The 15,469-nt window shown below is 41.2% G+C and overlaps 1 protein-coding gene across 6 annotated transcripts in view; it reads left to right on the forward strand.

The window, feature by feature from the left end:
• Positions 1-15,154, forward strand: part of TPST1 (tyrosylprotein sulfotransferase 1) — a 130,253-nt gene extending 115,099 nt beyond the window's left edge. For 2 of the 6 annotated variants that reach the window (XR_006816709.1, XM_045993720.1), the window contains 3 exons: positions 5,533-5,583; positions 12,708-12,754; positions 13,927-15,154. Coding sequence is in view for 4 of the 6 variants with exons in the window: in XM_045993720.1 (XP_045849676.1) it covers positions 5,533-5,583; positions 12,708-12,725 (69 nt within the window). In the remaining 2 variants the exon portion in view is untranslated. The remainder of the gene's footprint in view (positions 1-5,532; positions 5,584-12,707; positions 12,755-13,926) is intronic. The other 4 variants (XR_006816710.1, XM_045993719.1, XM_045993721.1 and 1 more) reach the window with 2 other exon arrangements.
• The last annotated feature ends 315 nt before the right edge of the window (positions 15,155-15,469 follow it).

Here is a 15,469-nt window from a genome sequence, read left to right on the forward strand (position 1 = left end):
TTTCCTTCTGTGTTACTGGTAGCTTCTTTTCAGTCTTTGCTGTTTGTTCCTCTTCTCCCTGACCTCTTAATGCCAGAATGCCCCCGTATCTCAGTCTTAAGTCCTCTGCTGTTGTCTCTATCCTGAGCCCTTGGGTTATCTTTTCAGGTATCAAGGCTTTAAATACCATCTATAAATTGATGATTTTCAAATATATATATCCCAACCCAGGCTTCTATGAACTCTAGGCTTGTATATCCAGTTGGTGACTTGACATTTTCATTTATCGTTCAGTAGACATCTCAAGCTTAACATACCCAAAACTGAGCTATTGCTCTTCCCCCTGAAAATATGCTGGAGCCAGAACATTTCCTAATTCAGTTAATGGCAACTCCGTATTTCCATGGGGTAGTTGCTTAGGCCAAAAGCCTTGGAATTATCTTTGACTTCTGCTCTCTCTCACCCCACATCTGATCTGTATAATATAGAAAAATAAAGACCAACAAACTTACCACTTCTCAGCACCTCCTTGTCATCCTCTCTTGGCTGGATTACTGCTGTAACTCCATACTGCTGTCCTAGGCCCTCTACAATGTAAACAGAGCAATTAGGGTGATCCTTTTAGAATGCAAGTTCAATCATAGTACCTGTTTGCTTCCCATTTCACTACACTGGACAAACTACTTAATTCTCTGTGACTTAGTTGCTTCATTTGTAAAATAAGAACAAATAACACCTCCTCGCAGAGACCGTGGGACTCGTGAGATAATAATACATAGGAAGCGCGTGCTTAACCCAAACCTGAGCAGAACTGTTAACGGCCGCTCTTACTACTTTTATTTCCCAGTGCGCCTTCCATGTCAGGAGCCTACTTTTCCTCCTCCTCATGCCTTTAGGGCTTGAGGTGAGAGGGATCTGTAGGAATGTTTGGATTCTGGGTGCCTGGCTTTTTGCTGTCAAGCACAGTCCTCAGTCCATTAGTACCAGAGAAGAGCATGTCCGAAATTACTGTTCATTTAACCAAAGGAAATTCCATCCCTGACTTTGCAGTTTTTACAAGCAACGTAGTGCTGGGTTTCCTGCGCTAACTGGGAATTGCTTCGTCAGTAGAAAGTGTTCTTGTCAGTGCCATAGTTTCTCTCTTTTGAAGCATTTGTTCCCTAAAGGATAATGAAGGGAGGCAGCTTTCCACTTATTTTTTGATTGAGCCTTTTATCTGATGTCTTATCCTGACCCCTTTTTGGTTTTCTTAATGAAATTTGTGACATCGCATAATTAGGGGTGTTTCCCCTACATATAAGCCTTCCCACTCTGGAACTGTTGCTTCCTGGAAGGCTCTTACAATATTTCATGTTCCCACTCACATTTTCTGTCATGCCTTGCTAGTTTTTACAGTGAACTGAGAATAGGGAAGATTTAACCGTAAGATTTGTTCATGACAGTGCTAGGTGGGGCCTTCTCAGCTTCACTGTGCCAGCGAAGTGCTGTGTAATCCCCTAGGCTTCCACTGAACCTTCTGCTTGGATTCTGGTAGAAGAGCCTAGCTAAAGGAGAGGAGAGGGGGCGCCTGGGTGGCTCAGTGGATTAAGCCGCTGCCTTCGGCTCAGGTCATGATCTCAGGGTCCTGGGATCGAGCCCCGCATCGGGCTCTCTACTCCGCAGGGAGCCTGCTTCCTCCTCTCTCTCTGCCTGCCTCTCTGCCTACTTGTGATCTCTGTCTGTCAAATAAATAAACTCTTTAAAAAATAATAATAATAAAAAATAAAGGAGAGGAGAGCCAGTGTTTGGAGTCCGAGGATATGAGGAATATAAGAAAAGTTGCGTGGGGACCTAACCCACTAATTGGAAGAGGGACTAGGACAAATGAGCCTTGTTCTTTCTGTTCAGTGATGCAGCCAGGACACAGGACCCTAACTAAGCCTGAGTAGCGTATGCCCCAGGGGCTTGGAAGGTGGGGGTTGGGACCCGTGAATAGAGGGAGGAGAGACACCTGAGAATCTGGTAGGGAAAAAAAACACAAAGAGGAACAAGAAAAACATCCACTTGGCTTGAGCCCCTGCACTGGTTCTAGTGTCCGCTTGCAGACAGGCGCAGTGGAAGTCAGAATTAACATGAAACACAGCTCCAGGGGCTTAGATACCTCCTACATCAGAAAGCTCATCAGAAAGTAATACGATGTTGTATGTCAGTGATAGCTCAGTAAACGGGGGTGCGAGGAGCACTATGCAGGAAGCTGGAACAATTTGGGGCTGTGGTGATAGGGTAGAGCAGAAAGGATTCTTACATGCAGATTCTTCAGGGAGCAACTAGACCAGACGCCCCCGCCGCCCCATGACCTGGGATTATTTGAGGGTCTGAAGGAGATGCTAGTAGCTTTTGAAAAAGCCCCGGCGGATGCGGTGTTGTTATCCTGCACCCCCTTACTTTCCACTGTGATGCGTCTCTGAAGACTGTATCCAAAAGACATCTCTGTTTTAATGTAGGCGTCTATGGGACGGTAAAGAACGGAGCAGGTTTCAGAAACTGCAGAGAAAGAGACAGGCAAAAAGTACGTTCATTCTCTGAGTTTCAGAGGGAATGCTGCTTTTAGAAGTTGGTCAGTCATCTTATAACCAAGGAAGAATCCCTTAGGTCTGTGGGCTTTAGCATTCACCATTCAGAAGCTTTATTTTTGCTCAGAGAGACTACTCAGTGACTGTCTTCCCAGTAACCATCTGTAGTTTCTCACCATACTTTCTCAAGTCCAGCAATTACCGAACTTTGGCTAATGGAGACCTTCTTTACTCTTGATTGGCACAAATAGTTCCCAGCTTTTTTGCTTTTGCAGTGTTGAAACAAAATCCTGGTATTTAAAGAGTGTGCGTTTGTGTGTGTTAGCAGTAAATTTTTAGCATTAAGTTACTGGCTTAATTTGTTCAATTTTGTTCTTGAAGTATAACTTATAGAAAAATTACACAAATCATAGCTCTATAAATGATATAACCTGGGATGTCTGGGTGGCTCAGTTGGTTCGGTGTCTGCCTTCAGCTCAGGTCATGATCCTAGTGTCCTGGGATTGAGTCCCTTGCCAGGCTCCTTGCTCAGCAGGGAGCCTGCTTCTCCCTCTGCCTGCTGCTCCCCCTGCTTGTGCTTGCCCTCTCTCTCTGACAAATAAATAAATAAATAAATCATTTAAAAAAAAAAAATGAGTACACCTTCACAATTGGTACCCATAAAGACTGAAAATTTCCAGCACCCTAGAAGCCTCTTTCATCTCGTTCCCAATCACTACACCTCCCTCCTCCCCAGAATAAACGGTATCCTGATTTCTAACATCAAGAAGTTGTTCTGCCATTTTGCAAACTTTGAAGTACTTTAAATGGAGACATGTTTGTCATTTTTAGGGGCCTGGCTTTTATCCCCCTCCTCATTATGTGTTGGGATGCATCTATGCTATTACCATAGCAGTAGTTCATTTTTCTTAATTGCTATTCAGTATCATCATATACCACATTTATTTATTTATTCATTCTAATTGCATTGCTTGCAATGCCATCTTTATCATTAACCAAGTATCTGTATACAAGACTCTGTTTCTAGGTTCTTCATTCTGTTTCATTGATATATTTGTCCATACTTGTACCAAAGCCTTTCTGTCTTCAGTCTAACTTAATTATTATCTTTATGTATGTAATAATATATATTAAAATATAATAATTATAACTGTATGTGTGTATATGTATGAAGCTATATAATTGGCTTAATTATAGCTGTATAACAGTACATCTTAATAACTAGTAGAGTAAGTCTCCCACTTTGTTCTTCTTAAGATTACTTTGATTATTCCTGGCCCTGTGCATTTCCATATACCTTTTGCAGTCAGCTTAAAATTATCCCTGACCCCCTGCCCAAAAAAGTGTGCTAGATGGGGCACCTGGGTGGCTGAGTGGGTTGAAACCTCTCCCTCTGGCTCAGTCATGATCCCAGGGTCTTGAGACCCGCATCGGGCTCTCTGCTCAGCTGGGAGCCTGCTTCCTCCTCTCTCTCTCTCTCTGCCTGTCTCTCTGCCTACTTGTGATCTCTGTCACATAAATAAATAAAATCTTTTTAAAAAAATGTATGCTAGAATTTTGATTGGAATTCCTTTGTTGAGGAGAATGAACATCTTTACTGTATTGAATCTTCTCACCCCTGTAAGTGGTCTCTCTATTTATTTGGTCTTTAATTTCTCTCAATAATGTTTTATAGTTTTCTGTGTAAAGATCTCACACATCATGTATTAGATTTATTCTTACATATCTGGTGGGGGTTTTCGATGTTGCTGTAAATGGTGTTATTTTTTAGTTATTTCTTTATTATTGCTTGTATTAAAACATAATTTTCAGGATGCCTGGGTAGCTCAGCAGGGTAAGGGGCTGCCTTTGGCTCAGGTCATGATCCTAGGGTCCTGGGACCAAGTCCCACATCTGGCTCCTTGCTCAACAGGGAACCTGCTTCTCCTTCTGCCTGCCACCTGCTTCTCCCTCTGCCTGCCACTCCCCCTGCTTTTGCGCACGCTCCCTCTCTCTGAGTTAAAAACAAATAAAATATTTAAAATAAAATAAAGTAACCTAATTTTATATACTGAAAAGGATAGGGCGCCTGGGTGGCTCAGTTGGTTAAGCAACTGCCTTGAGCTCAGAGTCTCTGTATCAAGTTCCACATCAGTCTCACAGCTCCACGGGGAGTCTGCTTCTCCCTCTGACCTTTTCCCCTTTCAAAAAAAAAAAAAAATCTTAAAAAAAGGGGGGGGGTAAGTTTTTAATTATAAGATTTTTATGAGGTTAAAAGTATATCACTTTATATATCATTTCATATCTAATATTCAAATCATTATGAGAATATAGGGGACATTAAGGAAAGAAAATCGTGGGGGACACCTAGGTGGGTCAGTTAGGTAAGACTTTGGCTCAGGTCATGATCCCAGGGTGCTGGGATCAAGCCCTGCATCAGGCTCCCTGCTCAGCAGGGAAACTGCTTCTCCCACTTCTCTCTGCTCGTGCTTTCTCTTGCTATCGCTATCACTATTTCTCTCTCTCTCTCTTTAAGATAAATAAAATCTTTAACAAAAAAAGAAAGAAAGAAAAAAAACAGAAAGAAAAGTAAATTTGGAATAAATCTAAGATTTGTAATGGTGAAAATTTCAAAAGGGTATCAGGAAGAGCCTGTTCCTTAATTGTGTGAATTCTCTGTTGGTTGCTTGAGAGAGATGTCCCAGGGCTTGCTTTCTCTCTCAGCTAAAATGATTGGGGCTTGGAATGTTAGGATGCTTTTTTTCTACTTCAGATACTCTGAAGCCTCTCTCAACCAGCCCACATTTGGGAGCACACAGGCAAATGTACAACAGTTGAGACCAGAGTGGATGGGAATTTCACTCAGTCCTTCAATGCTGTTTTTAAACTAACAGGTTTCCCTCCCATTCTAAAACTCACTGAGAATGAAGCAGTATATCTATCCACCATCAGGCATTGCAGGTATCCTGAAGTGATGATGACACTCTTTCCTTAAATTCACACTTGGCTTTTCTTTTTCCAGGTCTATAAAGGAGAATTTCAGCTCCCTGAATTTCTTAAAGAAAAACCTCAGGTACTGTATCTGCTTCTGTTCTTAATGTGATGGATGGGCTCTTGTGTCAGAGGGATCTTTTTAAAGAGTGCTGTGCTGGTGGTAAAAATTGGCCTCTGGTAACTGTTGGTTTTAACAGTACTTTAACACAGCCTTAATTTGAGAGAGCTCAGTGTGTCTTCCAGAATTAGGGAACTACTTTATTGATAACTAAAATCTGATTGCTGGAGGTGATTTATAAACCATACAGTATTCCACATATACGAAGCCTGGAAGGCAGGCTCCAAGATGGAGGAGGAATAGGAGACCTAAATTTCATCTGGTCCCAAGAACTCAGTTAGAGAGTTCTCAAGCCATTCTGAACACCTACGAACTCAACAGGAGATTTAAGAAAAGAATAGCAGCAATTCTATGAACAGAAAAATGACCACTTTCTGGAAGTCACAATCTATCCCTTCATTGTATTTATCTTGTGTGTGTGTGTGTGTATATATATATATATGTAAGTTTTTCTTTCTTTAAAATTTTAGGATGCAGATTCTTCTAACAGACCAAAATGTACCCTAAATCCAGTGTATGGCTTTGTTCTATTAATCTAACTGATCATATTCTCCCCCCCCTTTTTAATCTTCTTTCTTTTTTCAATCAACTTCTTATCAATTCCTTTTTTAAAATCTTTTCTAATTTGCATTTTTACAGTCCTATTCCATCCCTTCATTGTATTTACCCTTATTTTTCTATATATGTAAGTTTTCCTTTATTTAAAATTTTGGGAGGCAGTTTCTTCTAACAGACCAAAATAATTCAAAAGCTAATGGGTGGCTGTGTCCTATTGACCAGCCAGATCATATTTTTTTTTTTTTACACCCCCTGGTTCCGGATCTCTTCTGATTTGTTCAGTGTATATTTTTCTAGCGTCACTGTTACCCTTGTAGCATTTTGTTCTCTTGTTCATCTATTCTTCTCTGGACAAAATGATAAAGAGGAAAAACTCACCTCAGGAAAAAAAAAACAGTATCGACTGCCAAGGACCTAATCAACATGGACATTGATAAGATGTCGGAACTAGAGTTCAGAATAACGATTATAAAGATACTAGTTGGGCTTGAAAAAAGCATAGAAGATAATAGAGAATCCCTTCCTGTATAAATTAACCAAGTCGAAATAAAAAAGTCTATTAATGCAATAAAAAATGGAGGCTCCAACTGCTAGGATAAATTAGGCAGAAAAGAGAATTAGTGATATAGGGACACCTGGGTGGCTCAGTTTGTTGAGTGGCTGCCTTCAGCTCAGGTCATGATCCCAGCATCCTGGGATTGAGTCCCACATCCCTGCTGAGCAAGGAGCCCGCTTCTCCCTCTGCCTCTGCCTGCCACTCTGTCTGCCTGTGCTCACTCTCTCTGACAAATAAATAAAATCTTAAAAAAAAAAGAGAGAGAGAATTAGTGATATAGAAGACCAAATGATGGAGAATAAAGAAGCTGAGAAAAAGAGAGATAAACAACTATTGGATCACAAGGAGAGAATTAGAGAGATAAGTGATACCATAAAGTGAAACAATATTAGAATTGGGAAGAAAAGAGGGGGCAGAAGATATATTAGAGCAAATTATAGCAAAAAACATCCCGAATTTGGGGAAGGAAACCGCCATCAAAATCCAAGAGGCACAGAGAATCCCTTCAAAATGAATAAAAATAGGTCAATACCCCAACATATATTAGTGCAACTTACAAATCTCAGAGACAGAGAAAATCCTAAAAACGGCTTGGGGCAAGGGGTTTGAAACCTACAAGAGGAGAAACATTAGATTGGCAGCAGACCTATCCACAAAGACCTGGCAGGCCAGAAAGGACTGGCATGGTATATTCAGGGTAGTAAATGAGAAGAACATGTCGCTAAAACTACTATATCTAGCCAGGCTGTCATTGAAAATAGAAGGAGAGATAAAAAGCTTCCAGGACAAACAGAAACTAAAAGAGTTTGTGATCACCAAACCAGCCCTACAAGAAATATTGAAAGTGGTCCTCTATGCAAAGAGAAAGCCCAAAAGTAACATAGACCAGGAAGGAACAGAGACAATATAACTTAACAGTCACCTTACAGGCGATAAGGATACTAAATTCATATCTTTCAATAGTTACTCTGAATGTAAATGGGCTAAATGCCCCAAGACACAGATATCAGATTGGATAAAAGAGCAAGACCAATCATTACACTGTCTGCAAGAGGCTCATTTTAGACCCAGAGACACCTCCAGATTTAAAATGAGGGGGAAGAAAACCATTTATCATAGTAATGGCCATAAAAAGAAAGCTGGGGTGGCAATCAAGTTAGATTTTAAACCAAACACTGTAAAAAGAGATGAGGAAGGACACTATATCATACTTAAAGGTTCTATCCAAAAAGAAGATCTAACAGTTGTAAATATTTATGCACCTAACATGGGAGCAGCCAATTACATAAGCCAACTACTAACAAAGAAACACATCAATAATAATACAATAATAGTAGGGACTTTTAACACCCCCCCACACACTGAATTGGACAGATCATCTAAGCAAAAGATTAACATAACAAGGAAATAAGGGCTTTGAATGACACACTGGACCAGATGGACTCCACAGATACATTCAGAATATTCCCTCCAAAGCAACAGAAAACACATTCTTCTCTAGTGCACATGGAACATTCTCCAGAATAGATCACATCCTGGGTCACAAATCAGGTCTCAACCGGTACCAAAAGACGGGGATCATTCCCTGCATATTTTCAGACCACAGTGCTTCAAAACTAGAACTCAATCACAAAGGGAAAGTTGGAAAGAACTCAAATACGTGGAGGTTAAAGAGCATCCTATAAGGAATGAATGGCTCAACCAGAAAATTAAAGAATAATTTTAAAAATTCATGGAAACAAATGAAAATGAAAACACAACTCTTCAGTCTTTGCGATGCAGCAAAGGCGATCCTGAGAGGAAAGGATATAGCAATACAAGCCTTTCTTCTCAAGAAACAAGAAAGGTCTCAAGTATACAGTTTAACCCTACACCTAAAGGAGCTGGAGAAAGAACAGCAAAGAAAGCCTAAACCCAGCAGGGGAAGAGAAATAATAAAGATCAGAGTAGAAATCAATGAAATAGGAACCAAAAGAACAGTAGGACAGATTAACGAAACTAAGAGACTCTTAATCTCAGGAAACAAACTGAGGGTTGCTGGAGTGGAGGGAGGTGAGAGGGTTGGGGAGGCTGGGTGATGGACATTGGGGAGGGAATGTGCTGCCGTGAGCCTTGTGAATTGTGTAAGACTGATGAATCACAGACCTGTACCCCTGAAACAAATAATACATTATATGTTAATTTTAAAAAATAAAGAAGAAATACTTATTTTTTAAAAAAGGAGAGAGAGACAGCAGTACAAAACATTAAACCATAAATGGGGAAGAAGGAAAAATACAAACAGAAGCCTGCCTTGGTGAATCTGCTCCAGCCTTCTGATATGTAACTTGAAATAAAACTGTACAGCCACCCGTTGTTCTTATCATATATACATCCATGGTCTTTTCACTTGTCTTATTGGGAGGCTAGGAGACTTGTAAATACATTATATCCATAGCCTTTTTCCCTCCGCTACAAAGCCCCCAAATTGGGAAAGGACAGTGAGAGTTTGAAAATTGTAACGTTTACTGTTTGAGACTAGTTAAACAGATTTAGAGTTATCCGTGTAATGTCGCACCTTCACTTACTTGGGTTTCAATATTGTCTCTTGAGTTGAAGAGAAATAGGCAGTGTTACACCTAAACTATGTGCTGATGTAGCCCAGAATGTCCTGCATCGGAGCATCATCGGCCATTCCTATGTAGTAGTGGGGAAAATTATTAACTCCTTGAGCCCAGCCGACAACTTCCCTTTCTAGCCTAGTGATAATACATGTTGCCTCCAGGCTGTTGCTATCAGTAATTTGCTTGTAAATAGGAAATGAAGACTCAGCACTGAACTTGGTTTCTAAAATCATTCCAGATAAGGATTGGTGAGGGAGGCATACCTCCTCACAGACTCTCTGAAGTCGTGTTGCCGGAAGCTAGCCTGGAGTGAGTGGGCGGGGCCCTGTAGGAGAAGCTGCACCTCACACCAGGGTTGAAGGCTCTGTCTTCTCAGATCCTTGTCCAATAACAGTCAGCCATTAGTAGTTGATACTAGTATTACTTGAGAATTTCATACTACTTCCAAGGCATATTCTTATTAGCATATATTTGATTTTAATCCTCCCATTTGTTCATTTTATTTATTCAACAAATGTTTACTCAATTTCGGTCATGGGTGAGAAGTTGGAATAAGTCCTTAAGAGTCAGAGAGAAAAAAGATCATCTTCCTTTTTTTTTTCACTTTTTTAAAAATTTCTTTTCAGCGTAACAGTATTCATTGTTTTTGCACCACACCCAGTGCTCCATGAAATACGTGCCCTCCCTATTACCCACCACCTGGTTCCCCAATCTCCCACCCTCCGCCCTTTCAAAACCCTCAGGTGGTTTTTCAGAGTCCATAGTCTCTCATGGTTCATCTCCCCTTCCAATTTCCCTCAACTCCCTTCTCCTCTCCATCTCCCCATGTCCTCCGTGTTCTTTGTTATGCTCTGCATATAAGTGAAACCATATGATACTTGACTCTCTCCTTGACTTACTTCGCTCAGCATAATCTCTTCCAGTCCCGTCCATGTTGCTACAAAAGTTGGGGATTCATCCTTTCTGATGGAGGCATAATACTCCATTGTGTATATGGACCACATCTTCCTTATCCATTCGTCCGTCGAAGGGCATCTTGGTTCTTTCCACAGTCTGGCGACCGTGGCCATTGCTGCTATAAACATTGGGGTACAGATGGCTCTTCTTTTCACTACATCTGTATCTTTGGGGTAAATACCCAGCAGTGCAATTGCAGGGTCATAGGGAAGCTCTATTTTTAATTTCTTGAGGAATCTCCACACTGTTCTCCAAAGTGGCTGCACCGACTTGGCATTCCCACCAACAGTGTAAGAGGGTTCCCCTTTCTCTACATCCTCTCCAACACACGTTGTTTCCTGTCTTGCTAATTTTGGCCATTCTAACTGGTGTCAGGTGATATCTCAGTGTGGTTTTAATTTGAATCTCCCTGATGGCTAGTGATGATGAGCATTTTTTCATGTGTCTGATAGCCATTTGTATGTCTTCATTGGAGAAGTGTCTGTTCATGTCTTCTGCGCATTTTTTTGATACGATTATCTGTTTTGTGTGTGTTGAGTTTGAGTTGTTCTTTATAGATCCTGGATATCAACCTTTTGTCTGTACTGTCATTTGTGAATATCTTCTCCCATTCCGTGGGTTGCCTTTTTGTTTTGTGGACTGTTTCCTTTGCTGTGCAGAAGCTTTTGATCTTGATGAAGTCCCAAAAGTTCATTTTTGCTTTTGTTTCTTTTGCCTTTGGAGACATATCTTGAAAGAAGTTGCTGTGGCTGATATCGAAGAGGTTACTGCCTATGTTCTCTTCTAGGATTCTGATGGATTCTTGTCTCACGTTCTCACATCTTTTATCCATTTCGAGTTTATCTTTGTGTATGGTGTAAGAGAATGGTCGAGTTTCATTCTTCTACATATAGCTGTCCAGTTTTTCCAGCACCATTTATTGAAGAGACTGTCTTTTTTCCACTGTATATTTTTTCCTGTTTTGTCGAAGATTATTTGACCATAGAGTTGAGGATCCATATCTGGGCTCTCTACTCTGTTCCACTGGTCTACGTGTCTGTTTTTGAAAAAAGGTCTTCTTACGGAACTTCTGATCTCCCTTGAAGACTGATCAATTTTTACAGGCAAGGGGGCCCTGGGCCTGGAGCTGGGCTACGCATGATGCCCCCAAAACCTGGATGGAGTCATGAATAAGCCATCAGTCACTTGTAGGGTGTGCCAGTGGAGCCAGAGAGTAATCCGAGAGGCAAGTCTTGAAGGAATGTCAAATCCGAAGATTGTTTTGCATAATAAGTTTGAAGGAATCAAGAAAGGATATCTGAGACTAAAAGGGATTATCCCTCTGCTTCACAGCATATACAAAAATCATATCCAGGCCAATTATAAACCTAAACGTGGAAGGCAAAATAATAAAGTTTTTAGGAGACCACAAAGGAGAATATCTTTGTGACCTTAAGAGGGAAGGATTTCTTAGATCATAAAAAAAACACTAATTATTAATTTTGAAATGGATAACTTGGCTCCATTAAAATTGATCATATTTACTTATTAGCATCATAAAGAGTATAAAAGTATACTTTAAGTGGGATAAAATAATTTGAGACAAAGGATTCATTTGTAGACTATAGAGGATTCCTACAAATCTGTCGGGAAAAAAAATTGCACGAAAGCCTTACTAAGAACTTTAAACCCCTTACTGTGGTTAGTTTAATGCATCCCACGCACAAATACTTAGAAAAAGCCTGTAAAAGACTTTTATTTAACTTAAATTGAAACTCACAGAACCTTCAGGTTTGGTATAGCTAAAGTGGCTCACAGAACTCAGCGAAGTGCTGTACTTACAGTTTTATTGTAAAGGACACAAATCAGGATCAGCCAAATGAGAGACAGGGCTACGAGGGTCTCAGACACAGAGCTGTGCCCATTCCCTACGAATCTGGGTGCTTCTTCCCCTCAGCAGCACATCTGTGCATTCACTGAACAGCAGCCATGGTGTTTTATTGGGATCTAATTACATAGACATGATTGATTGAATCACTGACCATGTAGTTGAAGTCAATCCTGGTCATCCGCTACCCTGAGGCTGGGCTGGCTCAGAGTCCCAAGTCTTTAATCACAGGTGTGATCTTTGTGTGACCAGCCTCCATCCTGAGTTATCTCATCTCGTAGCAAAACTCACGTATGATCCAAGCAGCTCCTGAATAATGAAGACATTCCCTTTACCCAGGAAAATCCAAGAATTTAGAATCTCCCTACCAGGAACTAGAAACAGGCCAGTCAGATTCTTTATTATATAGTTGTAGCAGACTGAGTTCGTTAGAAAATCTGTGATCAGAGCGGACAAGCTATCTCTGATATTTCCACAGGAATAGTCACTTTTCATCCTGACCAACTTCAAGGTCTTTTAAAATATATTTTGCTTCCTTTGACAGACTGAGGAAGTGGAGTAGCAGAGCCAGGAACCTCTTCCATACATGAGGTGAGAATTGGGGGACATTCTTTGGTCTTTGGGTTTCCCTGCTTAAGCTCTCTTAGGAGGCAGTGTGGCTGGAGTGGAGAACACAGCTCTGGAGTCCATTGGCCTGAGTTGGAATCTGGGCTCTGTGGCATTGAGCAAATGGCTTCTCTGTGTCTTAGCTTCCTCATCTGCAAAACGAGGACAATATTAGTAAGAGAGTAGTAGTAAGAATTGACCATAATAATGTCTACAAAAAGCTTGGCACCAAGTAAGCCCTCAAACAGTGTTAGTTTTTATTTTTAATATGAGGAGGAGTATAAGATACTAAGCTATTTTAGCTGAAAGAAATCTGGAGACCATTAATCCCAATAACGTGTTTGCAGATAAGGAAACTGATCCCAGAGAGAGAGCAGGTTATTTGTCAAAGTCACATCATGGGAAGGTGAAAGCTTCTTCCACCACCCTGTGCTGCTGCTGTGTATACTGGATGTGCAAGTGTTTTTGCAGTAGTATTTTTGGAAGTTGGTCAAGTCTGTGCTTGCTTGTTTTAATGTACGATGAGATCTTATGTTGGTAACCTACACTGTCCCTTGTAGGTGGGGGCCACAGTTGGGCTAGGCCAGCCATGCCTCTCAGTCCCCTTTATATCTGAGTATCATCAGGTACATGTCCAGGGACACCAGCCAATTAGTGAAAAGCTGATTTCTGAACCGAGACCTCCTAACGTAGCTTCTCAGAGCTCATGCCCCTTTCCCACACTTCCTTAAGATTCTGTTTTGTTCTGAATGATGTGGTAATGCCTTAGATCATTTGGAACTTGAAAAACTTTTTTAAATATCTGATTTTATCTTATAGTTTTGCTTGTTTTATTTTATTTTATATAATAACAATGTATTGACTGCATACTCTATTCAAGGCATAGAATATCAAGCATTTTATATATGGAATATATAAATGCCATATACAGGGGTGCCTGGGTGGCTCAGTCGTTAAGTGTCTGCCTTCGGCTCAGGTCATAATTTCGGGGTCCTGGGATTGAGCCTCACAGCAGGCTCCCTGCTCTGTGGAAGGTCTGCATCTCCCTCTCCTGCTTGTGTTCCCTCTCTTGCTGTGTCTCTGTGTCAAAATCTTTTTTTAAAATGACATATGTATTTATGATACACTATGTAATATATAATATTATATTCATATAGGTACATATGTGAGTGAATTCTTTCAAGGTTTGAACCACTCTGGCAAGTAGGTGGTATTATACCTGTTGTACTGATGAGGAAATGAAGACTGAATGATTTGAGTAAGATTTTTATGACTTGCTGGGTTAATGGATAATAGAATGGAAAAGCACATGAACACTGCTATGCCATGTCAAAATCATGGAAGACTTTGAGCTGATAATATTAATAGGTTCCAAGATTTATGACTACCTTTTTGCTAAGGAGGAAATGCTAGGTGCTAGACACACACCCTGTAGACGTATGTAACAGCAGTAATCACACCTCTCATAGATAACTTACGTCCATGAAATGCACACACAGGGAGCCACGTATCGAATGCTTTACAAGACAGAATACAGTGTCCATGGACTCGGCCTTTGAGTTGCCTCGACAGCATCACTGCACCCCCATATGCTTGTTGCGGCCTGTAGGGGCCACCTGCAGTGAAAGAAGGACTCGGAAGAAGCAAGGAAGACAACAGAGCATCTCCGGGAGGACAGTGCTTCTGAGGCAGCTGCTCTGGGAACCGTCTGTCCTCCTCCCCGTCTACCTGGCTTATGCCGGGACCACAGCTAGGAAGGAGGCAGCATGGTGCAGGGGAGAACAAAGCGTGACCCCGCACTTGTAACCGCGTTCTGTTTGTCTGCCCCAGGGAGGACTGCCGCCCTTCAACAGAGGGAGATTTCTAGGACTGGCTGTCCCCCGTTGAGATGAGCGGAGCGTACGTACCGCGGCCCGCATCTCCCGCTTACTCGCCGGCCTCCTTCCACTGAGAGCGCGCGCTGCCCGTGCACATCTGGGCCTTCCTGAGTGATCTGCTTCCCGGTGTGGCGCTCCTGGTCCCCATGACGTGCACGGCCGCGTGCATAGGAAGCCCAGAGGGAGCGCATGCTTTCTGTTAAAACTGCTCTGGTCCTCATCTTTTCTGACCAGATTCCAAACTTTTGTTTTAAGGGGAGGGTTTTAAATGGAATTCTCCAAGCAAAATTGGGCAGTTTCATCTTGGAATAGGTTATCTGTACATGTTCTAATATTTTGTAGAACACTTCCTGTTTAAATGTATTGATGTGGATAATATTAAATATCTTAATTATTTAAATAATTCATTGTATTGTTTTTGAGAAGTTGAGGAATTACCGTATACATTTACAACTTAATGACTTTTGTATTTTATTTTTCAAAATAAAAGCTTTAAATGTGCGAAGCATTCTGGTGGTTTACCTGTGTTCATTACTGTGACTTCAGAGAAGCAGTAAGACCTTATCACATGGTGACTGATAAACCGGAGTTTCTTCAGTTGGCTGTATTGTAGATAATTCCTTCTCTGCATCATAGCTTTAATTAAGTTTTTTATTTTAATCCCAGTGTAGTTAACACACAGGGTTATATTAGTTTCAGGTGTACCGTATGGCGATTCAGTACTTGCCTACAATGCCCAGTGCTCATCACAAGGGCTCTCCTTAATCTCCGTCACAGTTCATCCATCCCCACCTCCACCTTTCTCCCCTCCGGTAACCATCAG

This window comes from Meles meles, chromosome 21, assembly GCF_922984935.1.
Source record: "Meles meles chromosome 21, mMelMel3.1 paternal haplotype, whole genome shotgun sequence".
NCBI classification, from domain to species: domain Eukaryota; kingdom Metazoa; phylum Chordata; class Mammalia; order Carnivora; family Mustelidae; genus Meles; species Meles meles.